The sequence below is a fragment of the Terrapene carolina genome, unplaced genomic scaffold, assembly GCF_002925995.2.
Source record: "Terrapene carolina triunguis isolate 2854851 unplaced genomic scaffold, T_m_triunguis-2.0 Scaffold236, whole genome shotgun sequence".
Taxonomy (NCBI): domain Eukaryota; kingdom Metazoa; phylum Chordata; order Testudines; family Emydidae; genus Terrapene; species Terrapene triunguis.
In genome coordinates this window covers 17,758,498-17,773,132 of record NW_020664587.1, presented here as the reverse complement: position 1 = coordinate 17,773,132, position 14,635 = coordinate 17,758,498, and the positions used below count along the sequence as shown (strand labels likewise).

General features: G+C 43.9%; 1 protein-coding gene across 2 annotated transcripts; it reads right to left on the bottom strand.

Annotated features, from left to right (window-relative positions):
- Positions 1-334: 334 nt before the first annotated feature.
- On the bottom strand, positions 335-14,582 carry CDCA8 (cell division cycle associated 8). Of its 2 annotated transcripts, XM_024202940.1 has the most exons (11): positions 14,510-14,582; positions 13,635-13,747; positions 9,829-9,957; positions 9,185-9,225; positions 7,836-7,911; positions 7,283-7,428; positions 6,194-6,273; positions 5,624-5,722; positions 2,599-2,725; positions 2,129-2,215; positions 335-1,066 (listed from the first exon to the last, which is right to left on the bottom strand). In XM_024202940.1, exons 2-11 carry the CDS (start codon positions 13,729-13,731, stop codon positions 1,022-1,024), a joined length of 927 nt encoding a protein of 308 aa, XP_024058708.1. In that variant the 5' UTR covers positions 13,732-13,747; positions 14,510-14,582; the 3' UTR covers positions 335-1,021. The 2 variants fall into 2 exon arrangements, with proteins under 2 accessions (XP_024058708.1, XP_029768521.1); XM_029912661.1 differs by lacking the exon at positions 14,510-14,582 and having other exon boundaries at positions 13,635-14,203.
- Positions 14,583-14,635: the final 53 nt, after the last annotated feature.

The following is a 14,635-nucleotide window of genomic DNA, read 5'->3' as shown; positions in this document are numbered from 1 at the left end:
AATTTTCTAAAACAGTAAAAGTCAATGAATATGTAACTAATTTTATTCCATCTATAAACAGTATTTATTATGTAAAACTTTTTTGGTTCATGAAAAGAATGCAGGGAACATCCCAGTGGAGACCCAGACATAGTGGAACTTGACTCTGCCACATCCCCATCTCTTCCCTAGGAGCTAGTGCAGGAAGCAGTAGAGTTCCCCTGTGCAGAGGGAGTTCTCCACTGGCTGTCTCCAACCACTCTAAAGGGACTTGCACCAGTAAGTGTATGTGCCTTAGAGGATTGGAGGTCTAGATGATTGTTTTTGTAGACAGAAGCTTTAAAACTCAGTAAAATTATGGGTTTAAGAACACACCAGTGTATTCATTTCTTTAAAAACAACAGTAGGATGTACAATAAAAGACTTCAAGTACATTGTTCACTGTAAACTGGAGAGCAGGATCGAAAGTTCAGTGGCTGCTGTGAGAAGAACAAAACAAAGGATTCGTTGTACCCCTGTCACCTGTGGCAGCTTCATTAGCTGGTCTGCAACAAAATGTTCTTTTAGCACCCCCCTGTTAATTACTTGTAATTGAGGTTCATATTCCAGCTCTTAGAATACAACTAACTAGCGCCTTTCAACGACAACATCAACAAACAGAAGACTTGCTTGGTAATAAGTGCAATGAGCAGCTCCACCACTTTTGCTCCAAAACCAGATACAACTTTTGTCAATCACACCTGTAATCCAATAGGTCCTACTGCTTTGATCTTCTGCAGATTGCAGGGCAGCTGTATCCTCTCATACACTCAGGAGGATCCAAGGCCAAGGTGTAGCTAGCTATCTTGAAACAGGAAACTAAGTACTTTTTTCTGTACAAAAAGAAGTCAACCTATTCTAATCACATTATATATTACAGGCTGAAAATCTGTTCCTAACTTCCACCGTGTAACAGAAAGGTAAAACAATAGAGTAAGAATTCAGGTTGTAGTCCTAAAATTGATGATCCAGATTTACAAAGAAAGTCAGTATCCCTGAAATTTCATCTTTGGGTGTTCGTGCTGTTGCATGCTTGTGCAAGACGAACCTAAAAAGGAGAAAGATTAACAAATAGCACTTGTAAAGAACACATGCTGCCATATCCTAAAGTAGGGGTGGGCAAACTACAGCCCAGGGGCTGCATCCGGCCCTCCAGACGTTTTAATCCGGTCCTCGAGCTACCTCTGGGGAGCAGGGTCCGGGGCTTGCCCTACTCCGGTACTCCAGCCGGGGGCTTGCCCGGCTCTGTGTGGCTCCTGGAAGCAGTGGCATGTCCCTCCTCCGGCTCTTACGTGTAGGGGCAGCCAGCCTCTGCCCCAAGCGCTGTCCCTGCACTTCCATTGGCCGGGAACTGCGGCCAATGAGAGCTGCAGGGGCGGCACCTATGGACAGAGCAGCGTGCAGAGCTGCCTGGCCACGCCTCCACATAGGAGCTGGATGGGGGACATGCTGCTGCTTCTGGGATCTGCTTGAGGTAAGTCCTGCCAGGAGCCTGCACCCCTGACCCCCTCCCGCGCCCCAACCCCCTGCCCCAGCCCTGAAACCCCGCCTGCCCTCGAAGCCCTGGGTGCCAGCCCAGAGCACCCTCCTGCACCCCCAACCTCTCATCCCCACCCCATAGCCCACACCCCCAGCTGGAGCCCTCACCCCCTCCTGCACCCCAACCCATAATTTTGTGAGCATTCATGGCCCACCATACAATTTCCATACCCAGATGTGGCCCTCGGGCCAAAAAGTTTGCCCACCCCCATCTTAAAGCCACCTACACTGGAAAAAACGGAGGGCATGTTCACCCTTGAATTAAATCCTAAGCACTACCAGTAGCTCTCTCCCACTAATGAAAGCACTGTTTGTATACAGCCCAGTTGAATGTAAGCCCCAAGTCTGTGTATTTTACTGATTAGCTGAACAGACCCACATTGTGTAAAACCGTATTTTCTGGGTGCGCCAAGATCCAGGCAGACACAAGAGGAAAAGAATTTAAGAAGAAAGATGACAGACAGAATCTAATGGATACTGACGGCCCAATAACTTAGCTACAGGAACAATGACAATGCTAGGCACCACAACAGACCCGTTTCAATTCATAGCCAAGTATATATTGACTTACTGATAGCTTCTTCATAATTCCCAGGGTCTCTGGATTGAGGTGACTCAAATTCCTTTTGGTCAGCTCACTGGCTGCTAAACGAATGCTCTGTACAGAAAAGACCACAAGTCTCAGTTACTGTTCAACTGTGTCAGACTGGTACATGTGAGTTTGTAAGTGAAATCAGTGAAAGAGCCAAACAAGATTGAAGCATCTGGATTATATATTAGAAAGATTGATAGACCACTATATTTATGAGCAGGGAACCATGTACTGCTTTTATAGCAAGTGATGGACCCACTTCCTGGGAACAGCATAAGGTTACTGATAAAACAGGACTAGTTACAAATAGAGACCACAGACTCATCTCACACCTTTGCTGTATTGCACCATGGCACATATTGCTATCAACCATTATTTTAAATTGCATTTGGTGCACTTCAAAACCCACTAAAATATTTCCCTACATTTTTAATAACTTTCTGCTTTACCTCCCCTCCTCCGACAGGGACTGTAATGATGACATCGTTGCTGTTAGCAAGAGGGCTGCCGTTTGCAGAGACTATGTAAACATGTTCACGTGCTGCAGGCGTGCGTAGACCTGGTGTCTTGAAAAGCCTGAAAGACATTCCCAAGTTATTGATGAATAATTTATTCCAGCCAATTAAAACGATCAGAAGTACATTTCCTGAGATTCTCCCCAACTAGAGATTTCAAACATCTCATTTTCAAGGGAAACAGAAGGTTGGAGAAAAATGTGTAACTTGAAGCGCAAAACCAATAGAGCTTGTCAGAAACCAACTGTACTGACAAAAAAACTCTGATTAAACTAGGACATGATTTATCTTATCTTCTTTTTTCTAGTTATGACCTCCATCTACCCTCTTCTGTGGGACTACAGGCTTCTGGCTCTTAGTCAATCAAAACTCTGAGGCCAAAACCTAAGGCTATTAAGTGATGTGTTGTAGTCATCTTAATATTCCATATTTTACACGGAAAGAGCTAATTCGGAGAAGACATTTGACATATTTAGGCCAACATTTCAAAAGCAGACTCTGGCTTTATGTGCATAGCTCCAGATATCCTGAGCCCAATCTTCAGAAATGATGAGCTCCCACAGACTACAGCTTTACTTGAGAACGATAAGCACTTCTAAAAATCAGGCCCAAGGGGTTTAAAAAAACGAAAGCACCCAACCCTAAAAACGAAAGCACTTCCTTTTGAAATTTTAGATCCCTATCATATCTTTCCCTTAGTCATCTCTTTTCTAATCTGAACGGTCCCAGGTTTTTTAATCTGTCCTCATATGGAAGCTGTTCCTTAGCCCTAACCATTTTTGTTGCCCTTCTCTGTACCTTTTCTGATTCTAATATATCTTTTTTGAGATGGGGTGACTGGTACTGCACGCAGTATTCAAGGTGTGGATGTACCATGGATTTGTATAGCAGCATTATATTTTCTTTCTATCCCTTTTCTAATGGTTCTTAACATTGATAGTTTTTTTGACTGCCACTGCACATTAAGCAGACGTTTTCAGAGAACTATCCGTGATGACTCCAAGATCTTTCCTGAGTGGAACAGTTAATCAGACCCTACCATTTTGTATATATAGTTGGTGTCACAGGTCCACTTGCCATTGGGGTACTTCCTTGTGGCCCCATCTGGGTATTAGCTCCACTAAGGTCTGATGCCGCCCTCCCCTTCCCCCCGACTGGTGGCTCACACTGCATCCCCCCTCACTCTACAGGACATGTAGTGCTCCCTCTTCATGATTCAGCCCTTAGCCAGGTCATTATGTAGTTCTCCCCTTCCAGGGTATCAAAGTCCCACTGGATCAGCTGTCCTTGTCTTTTCCAGACAGTCTTCCCATCCAAGGCCAGGCCCTGTGCCATTTTCCCAGTGGCAGGAAGGGGAACCCCAGCCCACACACTATTCTGGGTTCCAGTCCAGGGACCCTATGTCCAGCAATTATGGTCTGCTTGCTCCCTGTTACTTTTTCCCTGGACTTCTTTCCACTTCTTTGCTCTATCTTCTGGCTCCCCCCGCTCTGAGTTTACCAACCCAAACTTCCTCCTCCCAGGGAGTGACTGCAGACTACTTCTGCAGCTCCCTGGTGTTCTCAGCTTGCTGGCTTTATATGAACTCAGCCTGCGCCTGCCCCTGCCCAGCTGGGCTCCATCTTCACTTAGTGCTTGTCCATCAAGCCTAAGTCTCCTCCCAGGTGCAGTCTACCAGGTTAATTGACCTAATTTAACCTGCTCTGCCTTGTGTGGCATGGACACCCCATCACAGCTGAGACTATGTTTTCCAATGTGCATTACTTTGCTCTTATCAACTCTAAATTTCATCTACAATTTTCATGCCTGGTCACCCAGTTTTGTGAGATCCCTTTGCAATTGTTCACAGTCCCCTTTGAACTTAACTATTAAATAATTCTGTAACATCTGCAAATTTTGCCACCTCATTGTTCACCCCCTTTTGCAGATCATTTATGAATATGTTGAACAGCACTGGTCCCAGTATACATCATTGAAGGATCCTGCTATTTACCTCCCTCCACTGTGAAAACTGACCATTTATTCCTGCCCTTTGTTTCCTATCTTTTAACCAGTTACTGACTTACGAGAGGATCTTCCTTCTTATCCCATGACTGCTTACTTTGCTTAAGAGCCTTTGGTATGGGATCTTGTCAAAGTCCAAGTACACTAAATCCACTGGATCACCCATGTCCACGTGCTTGTGACCACCCGCCTTAAAGAATTCTAATAGATTGGTGAGGCATGATTTCCCTTTACAAAGGCCATGTTGACTCTTTCCCAACATATCTGATCATTGTTCTTTGCCTGTTACTAAAGTTGGTTTACCTGCCTGTAATTGCCAGGATTGCCCCGGGGCCTTTTTAAAAACTTGGTGTTATATTAGCTATCCTCTTCTCATCAAGTACAGAGTCTGATTTAAGCAATAGGTTACATACCACAGTTAGTAATTTTGCTCACATCAGATGCACATGTTTGAAAAATGGGAAAAGGAGAGGGAGAAGGGACAGTGTGGAGACAGTTCGAACAAATTTTTTTGCTGATTGCACAGTACAAGGCTGAGCACAGTAAGCCATGCACAAATGAATACGGAATCATGAAGTCTCAAATTCTAATCCTGGCTCCGCTGGTGACACTCTACTAAATAGTAGTCAAATAATCGCACTTCTCTACCTCAGTTATCTCATCCTTAATATTTCAGGGTTGTGAAGGTTAGTCAATATTTCTACAGCACTTTGAATGCGTGAAGTGTTATATTATGGCTCTTAGAACATGCATCAGATATGAACAGCCACTGCCATGGGGCAGAATGGTAACAAGCTGATCTATATTGCAACTGTTCTGTCTTATCTCATGCAAGACTAATGGCAAGACACACTAGATGCCTTGACACCTGGCAAATGCTGATATTTAATAGAGACATTTTGCAGGATACTATAAATACACAGTTACGTGGCTTTGCTAATTAATGCACACTCACCTGGAATCAAACTTAGGGGTGACAGTGGAGGTCCTTCCCCATGTGCAGGCATCAGGGACTCGGCCAAGGGCTGGAGTGACAAAGTTATTTTTGCTTGACCTGCTCAAAGAGAGTGGCTGTGATAAGATGATGCCCTTTTAAAAGATCGTCTTAGCAGTTGCTTATCAGTTCTGACCATCTGTTTTATTAGTTAGAAAAGCTGAGAACAATGTGAGGGTATTTGGAAACTAGAGGTTTCTCTTGATTTCAGGTAATGCCTCTTGACATGGCAGCAAAGACTGCAGTTTTATGACAGCTTGATTCAGTGTAAAACCCCACACGCCCCCAAAGAGAATAGCTGGTGAATCACCTCACCCTACTATGAGACTGGAGACTGCCCTCTGTAGAACTCCTCCGTTTACCCCTACCATACCTTTGTTAGCTCCTCCAGAACAGTATGCCTTGTCAGCCAGATCACTCCCTCCTCCATCCATCCACTCCAACCATGGCTACTTTGGCAATATCATTTCTGGTCTCCCCTTTCCATCCCCACACTGAAGAAGAGGGATTCACACCACTTCAGACTCTTACCTTTTACTAATGCGTTTCACTCTCGCTGATGGAGCTCTTCTGCTCTTCGAAACTGGCACTTTTTTGGTTGATGTCTTCACCTGGAACACACAGAACTCAGTGAATTATTTACTGTTTCTTGATCAAACTACAGCTCACCTCCAGTTCTGAAGAAGTGTTCCCATAACTGAACTAACACTGGTAACAGGACCTGAAGAACAAGACTCAGTGTTCCCCTGCTCAGATGATCAAAATTGTGGAAAACCTTTCCCTTTTGAGTCTTGGCTTTATCATAGCCTAGAGCTGAGCTGGGGAAGACACAGGGATTTGTGCAGAATTCTTTTCCATAGATATCAAAGTTCCAGTAGTTAGTTAGAGCAGTCTTGGGTAAAGAGACTCCTGCTCCTAGAACATGAGGGAAGTTTAACATACAATTTAAGAGAAAAGGGATATGAAATGTTTCTTTACACTTTCAGCAGTGGTTTGATTCTACCTTATAACAGAATCTATCTAAGGCACTCACATATCACGTGGACTCTGATCTCATGACAAACAGAATTCAGGCTATGAAGCAAAGGGGGAAACTACAATTTCTCATTGAAGGTTTGGAGAGACACAAAATATATTAAAATATATATTAAGTCCCCTGACAGTTTGTGGTTTTACACAATTTCCCCTTTTAAAAGAAATTCTCTCCCCAATGTGTGGTCTTTCACACAGAAACAAACTAGGAAAATTGACTTTACAGTACAGAGGGAAAACAGTGAAAGAGACTACACAGAGAACTTTTTCAAATGCACAAGAAAACAAAATGAGAAATATCTCTCTTCCCATTAGAGTCATCTTGGATATTACAAATAGAATAGATAAGATTTTCAGATGGTCATGTGATTTAAGTTGCATCAGAGGAGAAATACACATATTCTTCTGCAAAATAAAACTAGTTGTAAAGTTATATTTTACAAATGTAAAATAAAAAGATTATATAAACCTATAATGCTGATTAAAACGAGTAGCTAGTCTATGGCAAGCAAGTCTGTAAGCATCACCTCGATCAACAGTCAACTCACTTCCTACCTGGGCCATCACCACAATAGATCAGTTATTTACCTTTCCTGTTTTGGGATTAACATTTGCATGTTCTGGCTCTGATTCTTCAAGGGCTTTGTTATCCTGTTTCCTCTTCTTAGCTACAGGGAGCAAACTAAGTTCTGTTTCTTCTTCAATGGCATCGATATCCTGTTTGGATTTTTCAGCTAGAAGGAGAAAATAGTGTCCAAATTGAAAAAAATTAGAAGCATATTAAATTATCCACGAACAGGTAGGGTGAAAAGAAAACAGTTGTGAAGTTTGTTTGACAAAAAAGTTATTGAACTAGTAGTTATATACTTATATAGAGATAAAGTAGGATTTTATAAGGAAAGGGGTTTTATGGAAGGCATAAACAAATGTGAATAACACTTCTATAAGATTTAGCAAATCTAAGTTAACACACTCCAGATGTTTAACATCACATAGACTGAAGCAACAATTGTTTCTTTGAAACCTATTTAGGCCATTTAATGAGAGTTGGAAGATAGTTAACAAGATCCATAAGGAACGAAAAAACATTCCGCTATTGATTGCACCCAGAACATTCAGCAATGCTTGTAAACAAACTGACCTTTCTTGACAATTCTGAAAGGCGTCTGGATAACTTCTGCTGTAAGTTTGTTTATTTCTGATAGTTCCAAATCTGCCTAAAACCAAAAGCAATCAGAATACCATGTGTATTATTAGTAAAGAACTAACTCATTCCTAACTGCCTGCAAACAGCAGTGTAAACCCATAATTACTTTACAATAAAAATTCTTCTATGCTGCTTTACACTTTGCTGTGTTCACACTTCCCCAGTATTTTAGAAATGGTAACAGCTTGCAGGACCTGCATAGCATTTAGTACTGAAGGGCTTTATTCAACAACTACAGCTATTCCCAACCCCCAAACATTTCAGTCCAATCCCAACGTAGCAGTTTTCTGGTTTACAAAGAAATGCATATTCTCTGGTGAGTGAGGCAGGGCAAGATAACAGTAAGGAAATATTGTTTAATTGATAGTCTGTTTAGTTGATTAGTATCACTGGTAGGCAAGCCAAGATTTCATTGCAGAGAAATGGCTTCCTATAAGAAGACTGCTAAAATTGAAAACGTTCAGCTATCTGGGCCATGAGAGAAAGGATGTCAGGACACTTGCTATTTAAAAATCAAAGGCAGACACCCACCATCAACTGCCGAGACACAGCTTGAATTACAAGGTCAATTTCTGAAACTCGAGAAGCCTCTGAGTAAGACAAGCAAAGAGGTAGTTACAGAATTCAGGAACAAGTCTTCCAGTTACCAAGTGCTTCAGACTCTGGGCTTCTCTACACTTGAAACGCTGCAGCTGAGCCATGTAGAGCTTCAGAGTAGACACTCACTACAGCAAAGGGAGGGGTTTTCCAATCAGCATAGTTAATCCATGTCTCTAAGGCAGTAGCTTGGTGGTGGAAAAATTCTTCCATCAACCAAGGGTTGTTTATACTGGGGCTTAGGTCAGCTTAACTATGTGGCTCAGGGGTGTGGATTTTTCACATGCCATAGTGATGTGGCTGAGCTGACTTAACTTTTGAGTGTAGCCCTGGCCTCAGTAAAGATTCTGGAGAAGTCTGTGTTAGGTGGCAGCCATAACAATGAAGTGAGTTTCAATAGTCATTAAAATGCACTGCAAGGGAGACTGGATATGTACCTTGGAGAAAGGAGTGTCAAGATTTACCATAAACCAAATAATTTAAGGAGAAGGCTAGCACTTTGGACAGACAGGAGAGACTACAAACATTACATGTCTTATTTATTCCTTTCACCAAGTGCTGTGCTAAGACTCTTAAAATGATGCAATGGTTTAAATAAAGATTGGGTTCCTAAAAACATTATACAGTAGTACCAGAAAAGAAGTTTCGATTTGACTTAGGAGCTACACTAGATGTATGTTACCTACCGTTGCTGCTTCTTCTAGAGCCTTTTTACTTCCTCCTTTAGCTGGAGACAGAACATTTTTTATCAATGTACAACCAGAGTAATTTATGCAATATTAAAGTTTCAATACTTGGGTAGACTTAAACAATAAACATCCAAACAAATAGCATTTCTTGGCAGTTAATGCCCAGCTTAAGATAAAGAAACTAGTGGGAAAGCAGGATTTATCATAAACAGAAAATCTGTGGCTGTCTATGAATGGATAGGATATTCAATTTGCCTCTTCTTGTTCCCAAAGATTTTTTTTAAACACATGATTTTGCACCCAGTTAACCCAGTGCCACACCTCGTGCCTCATGTGCCAGTGAGTTTAAGACATCCAAAGGAAAAACATTTGAAGCCTTATTTTGAATTAGCACTTTCATACAAATAAAATTATCCAATATACTGACTTTAAATGTGATGTGTTACAAAAGAAATAATTTAATGTCATTATAGATAGCAATGTAAATAGTAATTACGTTTCTGAAAATCATGCAACTAGGATATGTCACTAAACAGAGTCCACTAACTGGATGAATATGACTTATAAACTCACTTATAGCTCTACATTTAGTAAATTTTTGAACTATTTTGTCAATACATATTGGAGTGGATGGACCATACCAAAGTAGTCAAGCCAGTTCATTTCTCTCAGTGCTAGAGGAAGTCTGAGGTTTTCTATGTTATAAAGATTATCCAATTCCTTGAGAAGATTTTGCCCATTTGTTTGTAGCTGATCAATTCTCGTTTGGACTAAAAGAAAAAAAGAAGGATTTTGATTGATTACTACATAGAACACAAATGTTATTCAGGGATTTACATATCAGGGCTAGAATTTATATTTCTCTGAATATCAGCAAAAATCTACTCCCTTGTGAACACACTTTTCTGATCAAATCTATTTCATTCTTCCCAAATGAGCCTTTTTGAGCACTTATATTTTCATTTGCTGTGAGCCAATGGTAGAAAATTAACTGAACTGTATAAAGATACAGGCGAGTCTCACCTTATGCTGGGCTTACGTTCCGCTGTCAGCGCGTAAAGCAAAAATTGCGTATAGTCAAAATTACATTGAGTGTAATGGCGGGCGGAATCGCTCGCACTACAGGTACAGTATTTAAACACTCCCTACACTAACACAGGAACAAATCAACATACCCTAGAACCCTGGGGTTATTCTATCTACTACCCAAGATCCACAAACCTGGAAATCCTGGACGCCCCATCATCTCTGGAATTGGCACACTCACTGAAGGACTATCCGGATATGTGGAGACTCTGCTCAGACCCTGTGCCACCAGCACTCCCAGCTATCTCCGTGACACCACTGATTTCCTGAGAAAACTACAATGCATTGGTGACCTGCCAGAAAACACCATCCTAGCCACCATGGATGTGGAGGCTCTCTACACAAACGTCCCACACACAGATGGAATACAAGCTGTCAGGAACAGTATCCCTGATGATGACACAGCACAACTTGTTGCTGAGCTCTGTGACTTTATCCTCACGCACAATTATTTCAAATTTGGTGACAATATATGCCTCCAAACCAGTGGCACCGCCATGGGCACCCGCATGGCCCCACAATATGCCAACATTTTTATGGCTGACCTAGAACAACGCTTCCTCAGCTCTCGTCCACTCACGCTCCTTCTCTACCTACGCTACATTGATGACATCTTCATCATCTGGACCCATGGGAAGGAGACTCTGGAAGAATTCCACCACAATTTCAACAGCTTCCACCCCACCATCAACCTCAGCCTAGACCAATCTACACAGGAGGTCGACTTCCTAGACACCACAGTACAAATAAGTGATGGTCACGTTAACAGCACCCTATACCGAAAACCCACCGACTGCTATGCCTACCTTCATGCCTCCAGCTTCCACCCCGGACACACCACACAATCCATCGTCTACAGCCAAGCGCTGAGGTACAACCGGATCTGCTCCAACCCCTCAGACAGAGGCCAACACCTACAAGATCTTCACCAAGCATTCTCAAAACTACGATATGCGCACAAGGAAATAAGGAAACAAATCAACAGAGCCAGACGTGTACCCAGAAGCCTCCTGCTACAAGACAAGCCCAAGAAAGAAACCAACAGAACTCCACTGGCCATCACTTACAGTCCTCAGCTTAAACCTCTCCAACGCATCATCAGTGATCTACCACCCATCCTGGACAATGATCCCTCACTTTCACAGACCTTGGGAGGCAGGCCAGTCCTCGCCCACAGACAACCCGCCAACCTTAAGCATATTCTCACCAGCAACCACACACCGCACCATAACAACTCTAACTCAGAAACCAATCCATGCAACAAACCTCGATGCCAACTCTGCCCACATATCTACACCAGCAACACCATCACAGGACCTAACCAGATCAGCTACATCATCACCGGTTCATTCACCTGCACGTCCACCAATGTTATATATGCCATCATGTGCCAGCAATGCCCCTCTGCTATGTATATTGGCCAAACTGGACAGTCACTACGTAAAAGGATAAATGGACACAAGTCAGATATCAGGAATGGCAATATACAAAAACCTGTAGGAGAACACTTCAACCTCCCTGGCCACACAATAGCAGATGTTAAGGTAACCATCTTACAGCAAAAAAACCTTCAGGACCAGACTCCAAAGAGAAACTGCTGAGCTTCAGTTCATTTGCAAATATGACACCATCAGATCAGGATTAAACAAAGCTACTGTGAATGGCTAGCCAACTACAAAAGCAGTTTCTCCTCCCTTGGTGTTCACACCTCAACTGCTAGCAGAGGACCTCACCCTCCCTGATTGAACTAACCTTGTTATCTCCGGACTGATTCTTGCCTGCATATTTATATCTGCCTCTGGAAATTTCCATTACATGCGTCTGACGAAGTGGGTATTCACTCACGAAAGCTTATGCTCCAATACATCTGTTAGTCTTAAAGGTGCCACAGGACTCTCTGTTAGTATTTAAATTGTAATTTTTCTCTTTTTTTTGTTTTTGCCGACCGCACAAAGCTGAATTCGCGCATGTTAAATGCGCGTAAGATGAGACTCGCCTGTATGTCTGCAGTGCTTCTGCGTAGACACTCCCTATACCGACAAGAGGGTTTCGCCCATTGGTGTAGGCAATCCAGTTCCCCAAGAGGCAGTAGCTAGATTGGTGGAAGAATTCCACAAGGTGGAACAGACTGTCATCTACCACCCATATTGGAACCCATGCAAGGTATCATTAAACAATTACAACACATACTTGATGGGACCACATCCTGAAAGAAATCTTTCCTGAACCCTCTCTTCTGGCCTTCAAACAACCCCCCAATCCCATCATCAGAAAAAAGTTTTGCGCAGACCAAGACACACTAACTCAAAGCAGCACCAGACACTGCCAGAACAACAGATGCAAAACCTGTAGACATATCTCCGCTGCTGCGATGATGAACACCCCTTACAACACACCTCACCTCTCAAAATCCATGGCTTCTACACATGCCTATCACAACACATGGTGTATCTCAGCCAGTGCACTAAATGTACCTTGGTAACAACTATGTGGGCAAAACCAGGCAATCACTATGCTTTTGAATGAACTCACACAGAAAAATGATAAAAGACAAAAATACCACATCACAATATGTCTGACCTCTCAGTCCTCATCCTCAAAGGAAACCTGTGCAACACCTTCAAAAGACGAGCCTGGGAACTTAAATTCATAACTTTGCTAGATACTAAAAATCATGACCTGAATACACACACACTGGATTTATGGTTTATTACAACAATCTATAACCCACTAAACCTCCCCACAATAACGGGAAAGGTATTAACGGGCCACTTCACATTGAATGGTCCCTTGAAATATGTATTAACTACTTATGCTGAACAATCTGTTCTACCTTGTATTTAGCTGTGACACTGAGCGTACATTTCCCAGATCTGAAGAAGAGCTCTACGTAAGCACGCAAGCCTGCTTCTCACCAACAGAAGTTGGTTCAATAAGAGATATTACCTCACGTACCATGTCTCTCTAAATATCCGATTGACAAGCACCCAATATTAACATTTGACAGCTGCCAGTGACCTCTGAAAAGAGTTCCTATGTCCCATATTAGTTTAGTTCCTAGTAGACTCGCATCAACATTGCAGCATACTCATCACAACTAGCCCTCAGGAAAGGGCAAGGATGGCATGAGCATCAAGGATTAAACCACCTTCTCAAATCCCTCAAAGTCATCCTTCTGGATCAAAGCTATGGCTTTTGTGCTGTACCTGTCCTGCCTGTACAGGACTTCAGTGTCCTGAGGTGTCAGTCTCCAGGGTTGTCAAGACAATAACTTTCACCAGCATTAAATTAACCTGGAAAACAACTCAGGATCCTGAAGCCTTTGTAGAAAACAAGTTTTATGAATGAATTCAATGGTTACCTTCACGGTCAAAGTCCTTTAAAAACGCAGCGAGCTTTTTCTTCTTCACATTGTTTTTGCTGGTTCCATTGGCTGTTTTCTTCCTGGATGGTGCCATGGTGTCGGATGGAGCTCTGCGGCAGAACGGAAACAGTTGGTTGGGTTCATACAAGAAGGGAACACTTGCCAGTCAGAGACAAGAGGCCCCTAGTCTTCTGGGATGCTGGGAGCTACTGCTGCTCTATCCCTATTGAAAACCAGGGCTCCTGAGACTATTGCAAGTCACAGCAGAGAGCCTGCTTTGGCGCCCCTCACAGGGGAGTGGTTCCCCAGCACCATGGCCAGGCAGCAGATGCACCACTGGTGGCCTGGGGCTGAAAGCCTGGCAGGGGCTTGTCTGAACATAGGGCTGATCCTAAACAGGCCCACAGCGAAGTGAGGACGGGTCAGGACAAGCCCCAGCCCGCCCCAATCCACATCACCTCTCTCTGGAGTAGACAAAGCCGGCTGGGAACCACCTGCCCAGCGCCCTGCCTGGGCACCTGTGGCACTGGTGACCCCTTTTCACACAGTCACCTCTGAGTGTGACCCCTTACGAATTAAAACGGGGGGGGTCATGTCATTGGGGCATGGAGCTGGCAGCTCGCGACCCCTGTGCTCGGGGAGAGCTGGGGCGGAGGGACAACGGCTGGGGGGCGAAAACGTGACGGAAGGGAGAAGGGGGCGTCTGCATGTCCCCCCCCAGCGGGCCCCCCCCCGGCCCCCCCCCACCCCCGCTCTGCGATCCCCCCCCCCAACCCCCATCTCCTCCGAGCGGCCCCCCCGCGCCCCGTCCAGGCCCAGCCCGGGCCCACATCCCCTCCCGGCAGCGACCCCCGGGGCCCCTCGCCACTCACCAGCTCGCTCCTGGCGTCCCCAGCGCGCGCGCGAGCCCCGACAACTACATTCAAACCCGAACGCCCAATCAGCGACGCGGCGGGACGGCGCAGAAACGCGCACGCGCTCCCTCCGCCAATAGAAAA